Below are 14,791 nucleotides of genomic sequence, written 5' to 3'. Positions count from 1 at the left end.
GCACTGTACAGAGGAAACAGAGTCCCAGAGAGGGAAAGCAACGTGTCCAAGATCACACAGCAAGCCAGCCCCAAACCAGCCTGGGGTGACTGGGAAGGATCCAGTCTGATTCCCGGGTGCTCCTCCGGAGCCAAAAACAGGTAGACCCACAGCAGGGGTGACTGAAGGAGGAGCAGAGGGTTCAGGCACCAATTACCGTGAAGACCAGGAGTTGGGGCAGCCCTACTCAGGGAATACAGCTGATCCCAAACGGCCACTGGATCCAGGGCCTCCCACACTCAGCCACATGCAGCATCATCTGTGGCCTCATGGGCCCCATCCTTGCCCCACAGCCTCCGAATCCGGGGGATGCGACCCACACATCAGGGGCTCCTAACAGCTCTCCAAATCCAGAGCGATGCTTCAAGGGTGACCCATCTAGTCTCTCCCCACAGCTCTGATGCGCAGCGTGGCATGTGGCCCAGAGTAGGGTGCTTAACTTTGATGGCTTAGATTTCCGGGTACAACGTGGAAATTTTATCGCAACCCAGAACAAGTACAATTTTTCTTTTTTTTTTTTTAAAGACTTTATTTATTTGACAGAGATCACAAGTAGGGAGAGAGGCAGGCAGAGAGAGAGAGAGGAGGAAGCAGGCTCCCTGCCAAGCAGAGAGCCCGATGCGGGGCTCGATCCCAGGACCCTGGGATCATGACCTGAGCGAAAGGCAGAGGCTTTAACCCACTGAGCCACCCAAGCGCCCCACAAGTACAATTTTTCTAATGCATAACAGAATTAAGTCTTACTGACAAGACTTGTTAAAGACTCCCTAGATGGCCACGGAGCCCCTGATGCAGACCATCACGTCCCCAGACACGGAAGGTAAAGCATGTCTGCACTGTTAGGAATAATCGTCGTTTCATTTTACAGACGAGGGAACAGGGCCCGAGGGATGGCAGATGACTGCCACTGGGACAGTGTCCTTAAACCATCAGCACCCCTACACCGGCCACATCCCAGCTCCTTTGTGCGTGCTCGGTTTCACGTCACGCTCCCGTGGTGCTTGCCAGGTGGGCCCTGCCATCTCCATTTTACAAAGACCCCGAGGCTGAGCATTTAGGCAAATGTATTTCATATTTCCTAACGCCTCCCTTCAGCAGACACGTTGGGCAAAGGAGGGAAAGGAACAGACAGCCCTGGCCCCCAAGTACCTGGAAGTGCCTGGCGGCAACAAAAGCACACCAACTGTAACCATCTCCAGCATTTACTGAGCGCCTGCTGTGTGCCAACCTCCGCACCTCCCATGGATCGATCTGTTTAGTCTCCACAACAATATTCGGGGACAGTATCACGATTTTCCCCATTTTACAGATGGGGAAACTGAGGCACGGGCGGCTAAAGAACTTGCCCAAAGTTTTGTAAGAAACAAGTGACAAGGGGGTGCCTGGGTGGCTCAGTGGATTAAGCCTCTGCCTTCGGCTCAGGTCATGATCTCAGGGTCCTGGGATCAAGCCCCGCATCGGGCTCTCTGCTCAGCAGGGAGCCTGCTTCCTCCTCTTTCTCCGCCTGCCTCTCTGCCTACTTGTGATCTCTCTCCCTCTGTCAAATAAATAAATAAAACCTTAAAAAAAAAAGTGACAAGTCTTTCTGGCTCTAGGAATGACTTTTTTAAGATGTACTTATTTACTGGAAAAGGAGAGGGAGAGCATGAGCAGGGGGAGGGGCAGAGGGAGAGAGAGAGTCTCCAGCAGACTCTCCGAGGAGCATGGAGCTCACGGATCTCCTGACCCCAAGATCACGACCTGAGCTGAGGTCAGGAGTCAGACACTTATCAAACTGCGCCACCCAGGCGCCCCTGGGCTTTTTTTCTCCTTTATTTTTAGAACCATCTCTAGATTGAGCATTCCTCAAATTCAAGACTGTATCGTACTCATCTTTGTGAGCACAGAACTTAACACATCTGGCCAAAAAGCTGTGTAGTTAGTAAAATTTCAATTGTGGAAAAGCATTTAGGAACGATTAGAAACCTTAATGGTAGTTGCCACCCTGTGTTCTCCTCGTGTGGGTACCTCCAAGATTGCAGGAGACACTTCCACATTCGTAACAAAATGAATGACAAAACCAACAGACCACCCAGGAGGGTTTGGGTTTTCCTGTCCCCACACGAGTTTTTAAAACAAGCAGCTCATTTCCATTAACTTGAGGGCTGGTTTGAGTTCACTTGCTTGGGTTTTAGGAAAGGGAAATCCAGCACGAAAGCCGGAGAGGCCCCGTGACAGATAAGGGATCTGGGTTAAGACACTGAACTCCTCCGCGCAGTTTCTTCACTTCCGGCCCAGCAGGCTCCCTCCGACACACCCGCGCTGAAGGGCACAGAGTCCCGGTAAACACGCGCGCGAGCCGACCCTCGGCGGGGGTGTGCTGCCCAGACCGGACGGAACCCCACTGCGCCCCGGGGGCGGCCGAGAGAGGGGACCTTACGGTCCTCAGCAAACACAAAGACACCTGCAGCGCGGTGGGGGTCGCTAAGCGGACTGAACGCACCACCATCGGCCACATAGTATCAACCTCCTGAAACTCACGTGGTGTTACAGGTCGATCACATCTCAATACAGATTAAGAAATGGGGGGGGGGGGGCAGAAAACACTTTTTTGTGTTGTCAACTGTGTCTCGACCAGTTAAGGGCAGGGCTTGGGGGCAGGAGCCCAGAGCGGGAAGCGGGAGGAAGAAGGGAGGTGGAGGGCGGAGGCAGGGAGGTGATCTGAGGTGAGGCGGGGAGAGGGGCTGCCCGAGCAGGAAGGGGGCGGGGAGGCCGGGTTTCCGGCAGGGCCTCCCCCGCTCACTCACGGCTTCACACCTGCAAACCACCCACCAGCAAGTCAATCACTGCCGGCCTCGCCTCCTGGGGCCGGACACCACAAGCAGGGGTGCGGGGGGAGGGGGGCTGCTCTGCGGCCCAGAGAAACCTCCCGCGGCCGCGGACACGCACGCGCCCCAAGTGGCCCCCCCTTCTGTGAAACGGCCAAGAGCCGTTTCTACTTAACTGTGTAGTCCTTCCTCAGCGGAACTAAGCGGCCACTGGCCACGGTCCCCAAACGCCCGGACCCGGCGAGCGGGAGAGCAGCGCACGGGCAACTGCGGCCGGGCCGGGTGTGCGTGCGCGTCCGCGCGTGCATCTGGGCCGGGTGTTTGCATGTACGTGTGCGTGCGCATGCGTCCAGGCCGGGTGTGCGTGCGCGTCCGCGCGTGCATCTGGGCCGGGTGTTTGCATGTACGTGTGCGTGCGCGCGTGCGTCCAAGCCAGTGTGCGTGTGCGCATGTGCAGACCGGCGGGCGGGAGGGTGGCCGCGAGGCCCCGGCGGGGGAGGCCGGTCAGGAGCCGCGCTGAGCGCAGCGGGCACGGTCTCTCGGGAACCGGTGCCCGGGCTCTTGAAGGCGCAGACTCTCCCTCTCAGGACAAGCGGGGGGCCACGGGTCTGAGCTCAGGGCACCCCAAGGACCCTCAGTGTCACTTGTCTGCTGAGCGCGGGCAAGCAGCGAGACCAGGCCCGCTTACCCCCGCGGGCTTCCCAGGCCCCCGCCCGGGACTCCCCCTGCAGAGGGGCTCCGGGGCCGCAGGCTCGCTAGAGGGAGGAGAGGTCCGGGGAAGCCCTCCCACTGGCGAGAGGGGCTGGCGGCCACCAGCTGTGACCCCTCCTGGCCGGACGTCAGGGGCACCGTCTCCCTGCGTCACTGCTGCAGGTGCCGGCAGGGGTGATGGCCTTACTGGACACAGTGGCCCCCCTGCCCCTCTCCACCCTCTAGGCCACCCGCAAGCAGTCCTTCCGCCACCGCCGTCCACCTGCCGGGCCTGCGGCTCTCACACCTGGGCTCCAGCCCGGCCCAAACCCCCCTTCCCGCCGGCGCGCAGACAGCCTATAATCCCCGTCTCCATGGACACACTCCACCGTCCGCCCCCCAAGGACCTCCCCGGGAAGCTTTCCTCCTCTCTCGGCGCCGCAGCCTGCCAACGCGGTCCACAACCACCGGGGACGTCTCCCCGCACTGCCCACTCCACGCCCCCTCCACAGTCTGAGTGGCTCTGGGTCGGTGTCCAGGACAGTGATCCTGGGACACCCACAGCCTCCCTCCTGTCACCCCAGAGACCAACCAGCACTGTGTGGCCACTGCAAACACCCCCGGCAGCGGACAGACGCGTCACTGTCCCTGGAGGGTGTCTTCTCTCTGCGCTCACAAAAACTTTCGCGCTCACAAAAACTTTCGCCAGGGGCCTCCGTCCCAGCCATCTTGGCAGTGGCCCTTGAGGTAGGAACAAAACTCCCTGCAGTCCATTATCTCTAGGCTCTAGTGTTTCAGGAAAAGGGGATGGCGTGTGCCCAGCCACAAGCAGACCCTGAAGCGGACCAGACAGGCAGAGAGAGACGGGCCATCCTCCTCAGCACCGGCCTGGACTGGGGTAACGGGGACCAGAGCGACACACACATCCACCATGCCAGGGCCCCTCACACCAGGGGCGGCACACGTGGGAGATGGCCGTCACCTACGCAGACACGTCCGCTGTCACAAGAGGCATGCCAGAACAGGCTGGTGACAAGTGAATCACGCAAAGAATTTCTTCAATGAAACCAGCCAGAGCTTGTTTTGAAAACAAATCTGGAAGGGAACCGGACAGATCTCAGCATCCCCACCTCGCATGGGCAGGGCTAAGGCTCTGAGAGGCCCTACAGCCTGACCCCCAGGTCCAGCGTGTCTCCCATAACCTCCGTGTCCCCCCAGAGGTCACCACTCCCACACCAAGGCTGGGAGGCAGGAACGACCTGCATCTCCAGGTCCTGGGCAGCTGGGAAGCCCACTGGTGCCCCCAAAAGCCAAGGAACCACACCGTCAGGAAAACTCGCTAAACCCCACTCTCCAGACGGCTCCCTGCTCTCTCGCACCGGCCCCCCGACCCCCCTCCCACTGCCCTCAGCAGGGGAGACAGCCAGCTTCTCTCTTGGGGGGCTCTGAGGATCCCCCAAAACCGCACGTGCACAGGACAGGGGTCCCAAAGGCTTTGGCCATTGATGGGAGACGCCACCAGATGTCCTGTCCAAGCCTCCGCGGTCACCGCAGCAAGGCACAGCAGCACAGCCGCCCCAAGCTGGAGAGTCAAAGACCGGACCCAGTGCCGGCCAGGCGGCCCAGCTGCACCGCTGCCCACTGTGGGGACGATGTCTGTAATCTGAAGAGGGACAGACACCAAGGACACCAGGTGCAGAGGAAGGGAGAGGACCAGTGTGCAGGCCCCCCCACGGCAGCCGGGCACGGGACACCTGAGCAACGCGGGTCCTCCGGGAGCCGCCGACAACTTTGGACGAGCAGACCGGTGCACTTGTCTCGGGACTCTAAACCGCAGAGGACAGGGTGGGGCTCACATGAGAAAGAACTTTCTTCCTGAGCAGACACGTCTCCAAGGAAGACACACAAAGGGGCCAGAAGCAAGCGGGAAGGTGGTGAACATCACAGCTCCTGATGGAAACGCAGACCAGCCTCACACCCACTTCACGCCCGCGGGCGCTCTTATCAGCAACCAAACACGAAGAACCCAGAAAATCGCGAGTGTGGAGGAGGCTGAGATTGGAACCCTGTGCGTTGCCGGTAACAATGTAAGATGGTGCAGCCGTGGAGGAAAACAATGCGGTAGTTCCTCAAAAAATTAAAAACAGAGCTACTGTGTGAGGCAGCAATTTCACTTCTGGGTATTTACTCGAAAGATCCGCAAGCAGGGACCCAGACAGATGCTGTCCAGCGGCACGCACTGCAGCGTCCGCCACCGCGGCCAGAAGGGGGAGGCAGCTCCAGGGGCCGTCCACAGGGAGTGCACAAGCCACACGGGCCACTGCGCCCCGAACAGGCCTCAGCCTCAGAGGAAGGAAGCTCGGACACTTGCTACAACGCGGATGAACCCCGAGGACATCACACTACGCGAAACAGACCCATCACCGAAAGAGAGCTCTACCAGCTCGAGACCGTGAGCACAAACCTCTCCTGAATGAAATGACACAATTAGATACCTCAGCATGATTGACTACAATCTTATCCATAATTATTACTCACTTCCTACATTTCAACTAAAAGTATCGAATAAAATTCTCCAGAAAACCCTGAACCAAAATTAATTTCAACATCAAAATTCACCACACCTACCGCTGGATGGCACTTCCGTGAGGAGCGAACCTCAGAGACAGAGAGCAGATGGCGGTCCCCTTCACATCTAATGGGGACAGAGTTTTGGTTTTGCTGCATGAAGAGCTCTGGGAGCGGACAGTGGGACGGCATGTTGACTGCGCCAATGTGCTTACCGCCATTGAACAGATACTCAGAAACGGCTACGGTGGTCAAAGTTGAGTTACATGTGTTTTACCACAGTCCAACATTTTTAAAGACAAAGAAATAGCTTTCTAACACAACTTCTTAGCAGAGGAGTAAACAGGCCTCAGCCTGAGTCTGAGACACGCCCTCCGCACGACGCTATCAGCCATTTGCCCCAGGCCAAGGCTTCCAAGGCCACGGTAAGGTTTGGCGTTCGGACGATGAGCCTGTTCTGGCTCAAAATGTACACAAATCACAGAAAGTCACGGACAGGTCAACACGAGCCTGAAGGACGCCCCGATGCATTTACACACTCCCCCTGCGGGAGACGGACCAGTTAGGCCTTCCCCGCCTCCTGTCCAGGCCTTCGCAGGAAACGAGCTTTTGAGAAGAGGGTCCAACAGAAACCTGCCTCCTGCTCCCCATGGGCAGTGACAGGAAAAGGACCAGCTGGGATCCGAGCCTGCAACCTCGCGGACGTCCAGTTCAGAAGCTCCTCAACCAGGGCTCCTCTGGCTCCCCCAGGACAGGAAAGAAGGGCGTCACGCGGCGAAGCAGGAAGAGGAAGAGCCACTGTGCGCCAGCGTCCTCTCTGGGGCGGAATGCCAGCCTCTGTACCAGTCTTCTCCCTGGGGCCGGGGCGGGAGAGCTTGGCAGGGTGGGGACGGGCCCGCCCGTCACTTCTGTTCCCGTCTTTCTGTTTTACGCACACGTGGTCAGTGCACAGGTACTGCGTTTTCTGCTTTAGTTACCTGATACTTAAGAACAACTCTTTTGGCTCACTCTGCTGCCGGGCTAAAGAGTCGTGATGCTGAAGCCTGCCACCGTTCCAGGACGCGGACACCGGGAGCAACGGAATGGGCTCCTGGGGTGGGGGGTGAGCCTTCCATCTCTGGAAGCATTCAACCAGACACCAGATGACCCTCCCCCACACCGTAATCTGAGAAACTCCTGCACTGGGTCTGTCTGCTCAATCCTAAACTTTGGTAGGAAGGAATCAAAGACTTCTTAAATTGTTTTCTCAGGAAAAACAACAGTCCTGTTGGCTGCTGCTCCGTAGGCACCAGGAGAAGAATGGGAAACAGAGGCCAAGCAGCTTCCTCTGGGAGGCAGGACTGGACACGGGAAGGGTTAGGACAAGAGGCACTGATATTAGAAACCCTTCCCAGGGGCGCTTGGGTGCCTCAGTGGGTTAAAGCCTCTGCCTTGGGCTCAGGTCATGGTCTCTGGGTCCTGGGATCGAGCCCCAGATTGGCTCCCTGCTCGGCGGGGAGCCTGCTTCCCCCCACCCCAGCCCCATGCCACCTGCCTCTGCCTACTTGTGATCTCTGTCTCTGTCAAATACATAAAATCTTAAAAAAAAATTCAGCAGTTAAAAAAACACATTAATCACAGTTACTAAACAACACATTTTCGAACATGAGAGCACTCACAGTGTTCCCCACACACGCCCTTGGAAAAGGCGAGCAGCACACTGAAATGTTCTCACTGGGGTTCTCGAGGCGGTAAAGATACCGATAATCATCATTTTTCATACATTTGGGGAATGTTTCACGTTTTCCGTCAAGCACAGTAATTTCAATAATTCCCCAAAGGCAGTTTTATCACCTTTAACACCTTTTTAAAAATGAGACATTAGTAACTGTGGACACTGAGGACACTACACATTCTCGGTGGCTCCCCACAAAGCTGGGACGCTGCATGCCCGGCCGCCCACATCCCCCGCCCGCACCTCCACAGCCAGGAAGGGGACCCGCACGGGCAGAGCCAAGGCCCCAGCTGCCGGCAGCACCAGGAGCGGCGTGCGTGCGCCACACGGGGGCTGGTGCCGGCCTCCCTCCCAAAGCCGGGGGGCTGCAGGCTCGCCGTGACAGCACCAGCTGGGGGACAGTAACGCCGCAGACACTTCCCCACGCCCGCCACAGTACCTGTCCAAGGGGTGCCGCTGGCCTCAGGGCTCCAAGCGCTCCAGGAGCCGTGTCCAAACTCCTCCTGGGCCCGGAGCTGCACCACGTGCCGCAGGCCCTTCCAGGCGTCATGGATGGTGCACTGGTGCCGTGGCTCCTGGACCTGCGGGCAGGGGCCCAGCGGCCGCGGGTGAGGCCAGGGGCACCCGCCGGGCAGCTCTTGCCCCCTCCCCCACAGCGGCATCCTCTGTCAGACACAGGGAGGGACTGGCTGCGGAGATGCTCAGAGGCTCCGTGCAGGACCCTGCCCCCACGCCCTCGCCCGGCTCAGGCTCCTGAAGGCGGGGGACAGCATCCTCACTGCCGTGTGCTGAACGAGACGGCCCAGCCTCCCGAGGACCCGGGCCTCACCCACGGCACAGCAGGGAGCCACATGACCACAGAGAACCTGGGGCCTCGTCCCAGGAGCCCTGGGGACCCAGCCACACTTCTCCGTAAGTAGAAGGATTTACCATCCACGTGGTGAAGGTCTTCGAGCGCTCAGCCCGGTACCGGAGCTCGAACTGCAGCCGGTAGAAGTAGGAGTTCCAGGAGGGGGGGTCTCTCCAGCTGACACGCAGCCAGCGGGGATTTCCGTCCACAGCCGTGACGGTGACGTTGGCCGGCGGGTCGGGCTGCACTGCGGGCGAGGAGGGCAGGCTCCCATGCAGCGGCAAGCATGGCCCGTCTGCCCGGAACGGGCCGGAGACGCCCCAGTGCCCGGACCAGCCTCCCCGTGTCACCTGCCAGGGCACGGGAAGCCCCCAGGGCACCAGCCCACACACGGCAGCACCAGCCCCCGTGCCCCCAGCCGTCTGTGAGGGGCGTCAGAGGGGCGGGGGCATCTGGCCGGGCGCACGGGAGTTACTCACGGATTCCGTAGCCCTCAAACGTGTGGAAGCTGCTGGACTTGGTCCCAGCGCTGCTGCTGACGCACAGGGACACCACGTACACGGAGTTGTCCCCCTCCGGGACCTCCAGCTGGCAGGAGAACTTTCCGGCCCCCTGGGAGTAGGGGCACGGCTCCTGGGAGTCTCCCCGCGGGCGGCTCTGACTGCGGGCACAGGACGAGGACGGGCTGGCTGCCGGCGTCCGCCCTTGTTCGGGGCCGCGAGGCCGACTTGCCTCACGCTCAGCAGCACTTAGCAGGTCTCGTGATTTCTGTCGATTATCCCACCTCACCAAGCCTCTGTTTTCTCATTCGGAGGCGGGAACATCGGTAATACCCACCCCACGGGGGCGTGTTGGGATTCAGTGACCACGGAGGGAGACAACCAGGTTAGCGCCTGCACGGGCAGGTCCCAGGGCCCAGCAGAGCACACACCACCCCTAAGGCATTGGACGAGGGAGCCTCGGCCTCTGTCCCCAGGGAGGGGCAGCAAGGAGCCCAGGGAGGCCCCCTCCCCAGCCCCAAGTCTCTAACAGAAACCACTTGGCCTCGGGGGACGAGGACAGCCCGTGGAACAGCCAGGCACCTGCTCCCCAGCGTCCCAAGGAGGCCAGTGAGCCCAGAAGAGAATTCTGGGCAGCTACAGACATTCAGGGTGAGTCAGACACGGTCCCACCAGGCCTGGAAGCCTGACGTGGCCACTTAGGACGTGTGGGCGCAGGAGGGGCGGGCAGCCACTCACCCGGCCGCTCACCCGGCTGCAGGTCCCTACGGATTCAGGGGCCGACCCTGCCCAGAACAAGCTTCCCCTGCTTGTCCCCTCCCAGGCGGAGTCAGAGCCTCCGTCCCACCTAACGCTGAGGGGTGGGTCACCAGGGGTACTGAGGGTACCCGGTACCCTCCAGCCGTCCTGGTGAGTACACAGCCCAGGCCGTGCTGGGACGAACGGGAGAGCCAGCACACGGGGCGCCCGAGAAGCAGCAGCGCGCACACCCTCAGGCCAGGGCTGGGAGACACCCCAGTGGCCTCGGGGACCCATGAGCCTGCCCAGTGTTTCCGTGGCAGGTCTGGGCGGGGCGGGACAGCCTGTCTGGGGACAGACACCTTCCAGGTCCCAAATGACGGCACCCATGACCCGGGTCCATTCCAGAGGTCCCGATTCCCCCTATGGGCAGCCGTGCCACTCGCGGGCGGAGTTGGGCACAGTTGTGCAGGGAGAACGGGCAGTAAGGTCGCCCCTGACGACACTCGGCACAGACACCAGCGGAAACCAAGCCCTGGACTCCCTGCCTGGATCTCTGACCCTGACGACCTCCAGCGCACACTCCGTCACCAGCAGCAGCATGCGGCCAGCACCCCCCAGCCCCGCGGAACCCCCCGCACCCGCCCCGCCACGGCTCTCAAGGCCTCTCCTAGGGAAGGGCCTGATGAGAGGCTCGCACCCCCCACTTCTCAGGAGCCACCGGCTCCGGGCCCTCTGGGGGCCTCTGCACCTTCTTCAGAGCCCACCCCAAACCTGGCAATTTGAATAAAGTCCCGCAACCTGAGCTCTGACCCCAGCAGAGCCACCTACAAGCGAGATGACCCTAAAGCGAGTTCACGGATGGCTCCATGTCAGCCGCTCCGTCCGCGAGCAGGGGAAGTCACGCTGCCCCCCCACGGCTCCGGGTCACGTGGTCACTATGCAGCACCGCCCAGCCGGCCAGTGCTCTTTCTGTCCCCCAGCCCCTCCCTCATCCCCAAGCGGTGAAGTCTGGGAACCCCTGCCCAGCTGCCCAGTGCCAGCCCGCGACTCTCCAGGCGCCTCCGAAGGAGGGGAAGACAGACAGACACACAGCCCCGCCTGGATACTCACAACTTCCTCACCAGTAACGTGGCCCTGGTGGTCGGGGAGGGTGGGTGCCGGGGAGCCCATTCACAGGCCACCTTGCTGAGCGGACTCTTCCGAAAGCAGGTGAGCTGGGGCTCCTCAGGGGGCACTGAAGGGAGAGCACAGCCAGTATGAGGGGGACATGGCCCTGCAGCCCCCAGCCAGCCCCGAGACCACACCGAGCCCCCCAACACACACACGCTCGTACGATCGCCCAACAGTAACGTAGTAAAATTAACCACACTAACCACCAGGGACACGGGGCACAGGGGTGACGCTGTGGAGGAGGAGGAGCCCCCACACCCAGGCCTCAGGCTGTAAATCCCTGGCTTCCGCCCTAAGCACTCAAGCCAGGAGGAGGGTGGGGTCCCCGCGGCCAGACGCCCCCGCCCCCGCCCCCGAGCAGCCTCACCCATCTCGGCTGGCAGACCGCAGTGGATCTTTCCTGATTTTGTCAGGCCAAGGAAATCACAGGCGTTTAAAGGGACAGCTGGGACCCGTCCCCTAGCACTCTGAGCTCTCAACTCACCGTCCACCAGCAAATGCACGGTTCCGGCCAGGCGGCCGTCCTGGTAACAGGAGTAGTTCCCAGAATCGCTGAGCTGCACGGACCTCAGAAGCAGCCTTCTTCCTGCCACAGCCCAGCTGCCCTGCGGGGAGCCGGCCACAGGGTGCCCCAGCTGCCAGCGAACGGTGGCGTTGTCTCCCGGCTCCCCGCCCGGGCAGGTCAGAGTCACGCTGGCCCCAGGCAGGCTGGTCACCGCACCGCTCGCCACCTCTGTGGAGGGAGAGGACGCTCGGTGAGCCCACAGCAGCCAAGAAGGGCTCTGCTCCTGGTCTGGGAAGTCACAGGGGCTTCAGAACCACACGCCTCTCTAGCCCAGCCACAGCCCCCCCAGGGGCCTCGGGAAGCCACCCGACTCCTCTGATCGGAAAACCCTCGGGGCGCCTGGGGGGCTCCGTAGGTGAAGTGTCTTTGGCTCAGGTCATGGTCCCGGGGTCCTGGGATCGAGACCCATGTCCCCTGCTCAGCAGAGAATGTGCTTCTCCCTCTGCCTCTCCCCCACCCCACGCTTGCACTCTGTCTTCCAAATAAGTAAAAAATTTAAAAGTAAAATTTTTTAAAATGTATAAGTAAAGAAAAAATAAATACATTCATTTTTAAAGAAAGAAAAAAGAATCCTTGGGGGCCCGCCGCTGTCGACAGCGTGAACCCGAGCACCCGTCCCCCCAAGGCCCGCAGGCCTCACCTCTCCCTGCGCCCCTCGAGGGCACACAGCCCCGCCCCTGCCCCCGTGATGACCTGTCAAGTCTCTGTGCGCCCACCCCAGGCCTTGGCTCACCCCCCGCTGGGTGCGGCCCCCACCCACTGCCACAGGGTTACCCGTCTGCCCCGTCTTCCCTCCAAGACTAATACCACAGGCAGCGACAGCCCGTGCTCCGGTCTGTTCCGTGTCTGTGCCCACCCGCTGCGGGCACACAACGGGGCCGCCGGGCATCCGGCGGGCAAGCACCTGAGCGAACGCACACGCCCAGCTGCTCAGCAGGCGCAGGGCCGCACCGGGGCTCTCAGGACAGCGGGGACCCTCCACACGCCGTCAGACGCGGGGCGTCGGGAGGCTGCACAGCGGCACCTCTGTCCAGGGACCCTCCTGCCTACAAACCTGCAGGACGACGCTGTTTTTATCCGTGGGAGCAAATCGGAAGGTAAAAAAGAACCAATGTGCTCCCTCCCCTGAAAATATCATGTATGTGCGACTCAAGAAAAAGAATATTGAAAATTAAAGGAACAGGTGAACTTTCTTCAGTTTAGGTTAAACAGAGTCACAGAATTTGAGATGAAATTAGTCAACCAATTAAGTAAATGCGTCCACCCAGCTAGGGGAATCGAAGCCAGGAAATACAGCCATTTCTCTTAAGCACACTTGGGGGTGCTGGGTGGCTCGGTCGGTTGGGCGACTGTCTTCGGCTCAGGCCACGATCCCGGGGTCCCGGAGTCCCACATCGGGCCCCCAGCTCCATAGGGGGTCTGCTTCTCCCTCTGACCTTCTCCCCTCTTGTCCTCTCTCTCTCTCTCTCTCTCAAATTAACAAATAAAATCTTTAAAAAGAAAGAAATAAAAGCACACTTGGCCCTTCCAGCCATCTGTGAGCCGCAGCAATAAACCCTGCCCGGCAGGAACCGCCCTCACCTTCCCCCAGCTCCCAGCCTGAAGGGCCGGCATCAGAAGCCGCCTTCTGGGGAGGAGGAGCTCATGTCACACTTGGCAGGCTGTCCTTCCTGCCCCACCACATCCAAGGTGTCAGGCAGAGGGACCAAGGGTCAGCGAGACCCCCAGTTGGAGAGCACCCCCAGAGCGACCGCTGGACGCGGCACGGCCTTCAGGAGCCCTCCTCGCTTCACCCCTTGGAGCCTAACACGCCCCCCCCCAGCATCCTCTACCTGGAGGCTGGCCACTCGGGGACAGGGGACAGGGGCAGGGTAGCCACCGGTCCTCACCGGACTCCTTCACCTGAGCTTTGGACTTTGGACTCTGGAGAAACAACTGAATCTCACTGTGCAGCCACTTGGGCTGGTTCGTTAGACCCCTCGGCTTTGGTTTCTCCTCCCTCTCTGACCTACATCCCACAAATGTTCGAGAAGGACCCCAGGGAGGAGGACACCGTCTGGCAGCAGAAAGACCCTGCCCTCGAGACAGGAGACGCATTCCCCACTGCAGAGCAGGGACTCAGGAACCAGGCTCCCCCAACGGCAGCACAAGCCAGCCCCTGGAAGCCAGGTCCCCTGAGGGTGCCTCCCTGCCCAGGCGGCTCTAGGAAGCCGGAGCCACAGCACGCCCTTCACGTGGGACCCTCGGTGACGTACTCCGGCTCGTCAGGGCCGTTCCTGAAGCCGCTGAAACACGGTCCCCACCCACGCGGTACACGTCCCACCAGAGAGCCCCGGCGCTCACACGGCGCCGCCCGGAAAGCCCCCTGCCTTGGCAGCGTTCCAGTTTGGGTGCAACCCGTCTTTACTGTTAAAAAGAGGTTCGCTGCACACAGACCCCTGATTTTTTCTGGGCCTTGATTTGGAAGCTTTCTATAAAAGGTCCGCGCGCGGTCTGCTCGAGCGTGCTTTCGTCATTCACTGCGGGTCTGGGACTCATCCTGGACAAGCCGTAGCTCACCCCCCTCGTGCCTGCGACGTCCCCCGTGACCCCCTCGTGCCTGCGACGCCCCCCGTGACCCCCTCGTGCCTGCGGCGCCCCCCGTGACCCCCTCGTGCCTGCGACACCCCCGTGACCTCGTGCCTGCGACACCCCCCACCGTGGTTCTCCCCCCAGGGAGGGTTGGGGGCTTCCAGCGTCTGCGGCACCCGAGTGCGGCTACCAGCTCCCTCCCACGTGCTCCCGGTCATTAGCGCAGGACTCTCCGGGGTGGGGCCTGGTCCCCGCGTGTGTGTCACGAGTGTCTGTTCCTTCCCGACTGAACACGCAGTTGAGCGTGCGTACACCATGGGCACCTCATGGGCACGTCCGGTCCAGAGTCCGCGATGACTCCCATCCGTGCCCGACGAAGCTGTGTGTAGAAGACCCCCCGGTGCTTCTTTTTCTGGAGATTTTTTTTTTACTATCTTATTTGCAGAGATCACAGGCAGGCAGAGAGGCAGAGAGAGAGAGAGGAGGAAGCGGGCTCCCTGCTGAGCAGAGAGCCCGATGCGGGGCTCGATCCCAGGACCCTGGGATCATGACCTGAGCCGAAGGCAGAGGCTTTAA

At 60.7% G+C, this 14,791-nt stretch overlaps 1 protein-coding gene across 3 annotated transcripts in view; it reads right to left on the bottom strand.

The window, feature by feature from the left end:
- Positions 1–14,791, bottom strand: part of IL6R (interleukin 6 receptor) — a 39,127-nt gene that overhangs the window by 11,902 nt on the left and 12,434 nt on the right. For all 3 annotated transcript variants that reach the window (XM_045982244.1, XM_045982246.1, XM_045982245.1), the window contains 5 exons: positions 11,564–11,812; positions 11,020–11,143; positions 9,148–9,329; positions 8,749–8,915; positions 8,258–8,399 (listed from right to left, as the gene is read on the bottom strand). In XM_045982244.1, the coding sequence (XP_045838200.1) occupies positions 8,258–8,399; positions 8,749–8,915; positions 9,148–9,329; positions 11,020–11,143; positions 11,564–11,812 (864 nt within the window). The remainder of the gene's footprint in view (positions 1–8,257; positions 8,400–8,748; positions 8,916–9,147; positions 9,330–11,019; positions 11,144–11,563; positions 11,813–14,791) is intronic.

Source organism: Meles meles, chromosome 17 (assembly GCF_922984935.1).
Source record: "Meles meles chromosome 17, mMelMel3.1 paternal haplotype, whole genome shotgun sequence".
Taxonomy (NCBI): Eukaryota; Metazoa; Chordata; class Mammalia; order Carnivora; family Mustelidae; genus Meles; species Meles meles.
The sequence above is the reverse complement of the archived record's forward strand: the minus strand, read 5'-3'. Positions and strand labels throughout refer to the sequence as shown.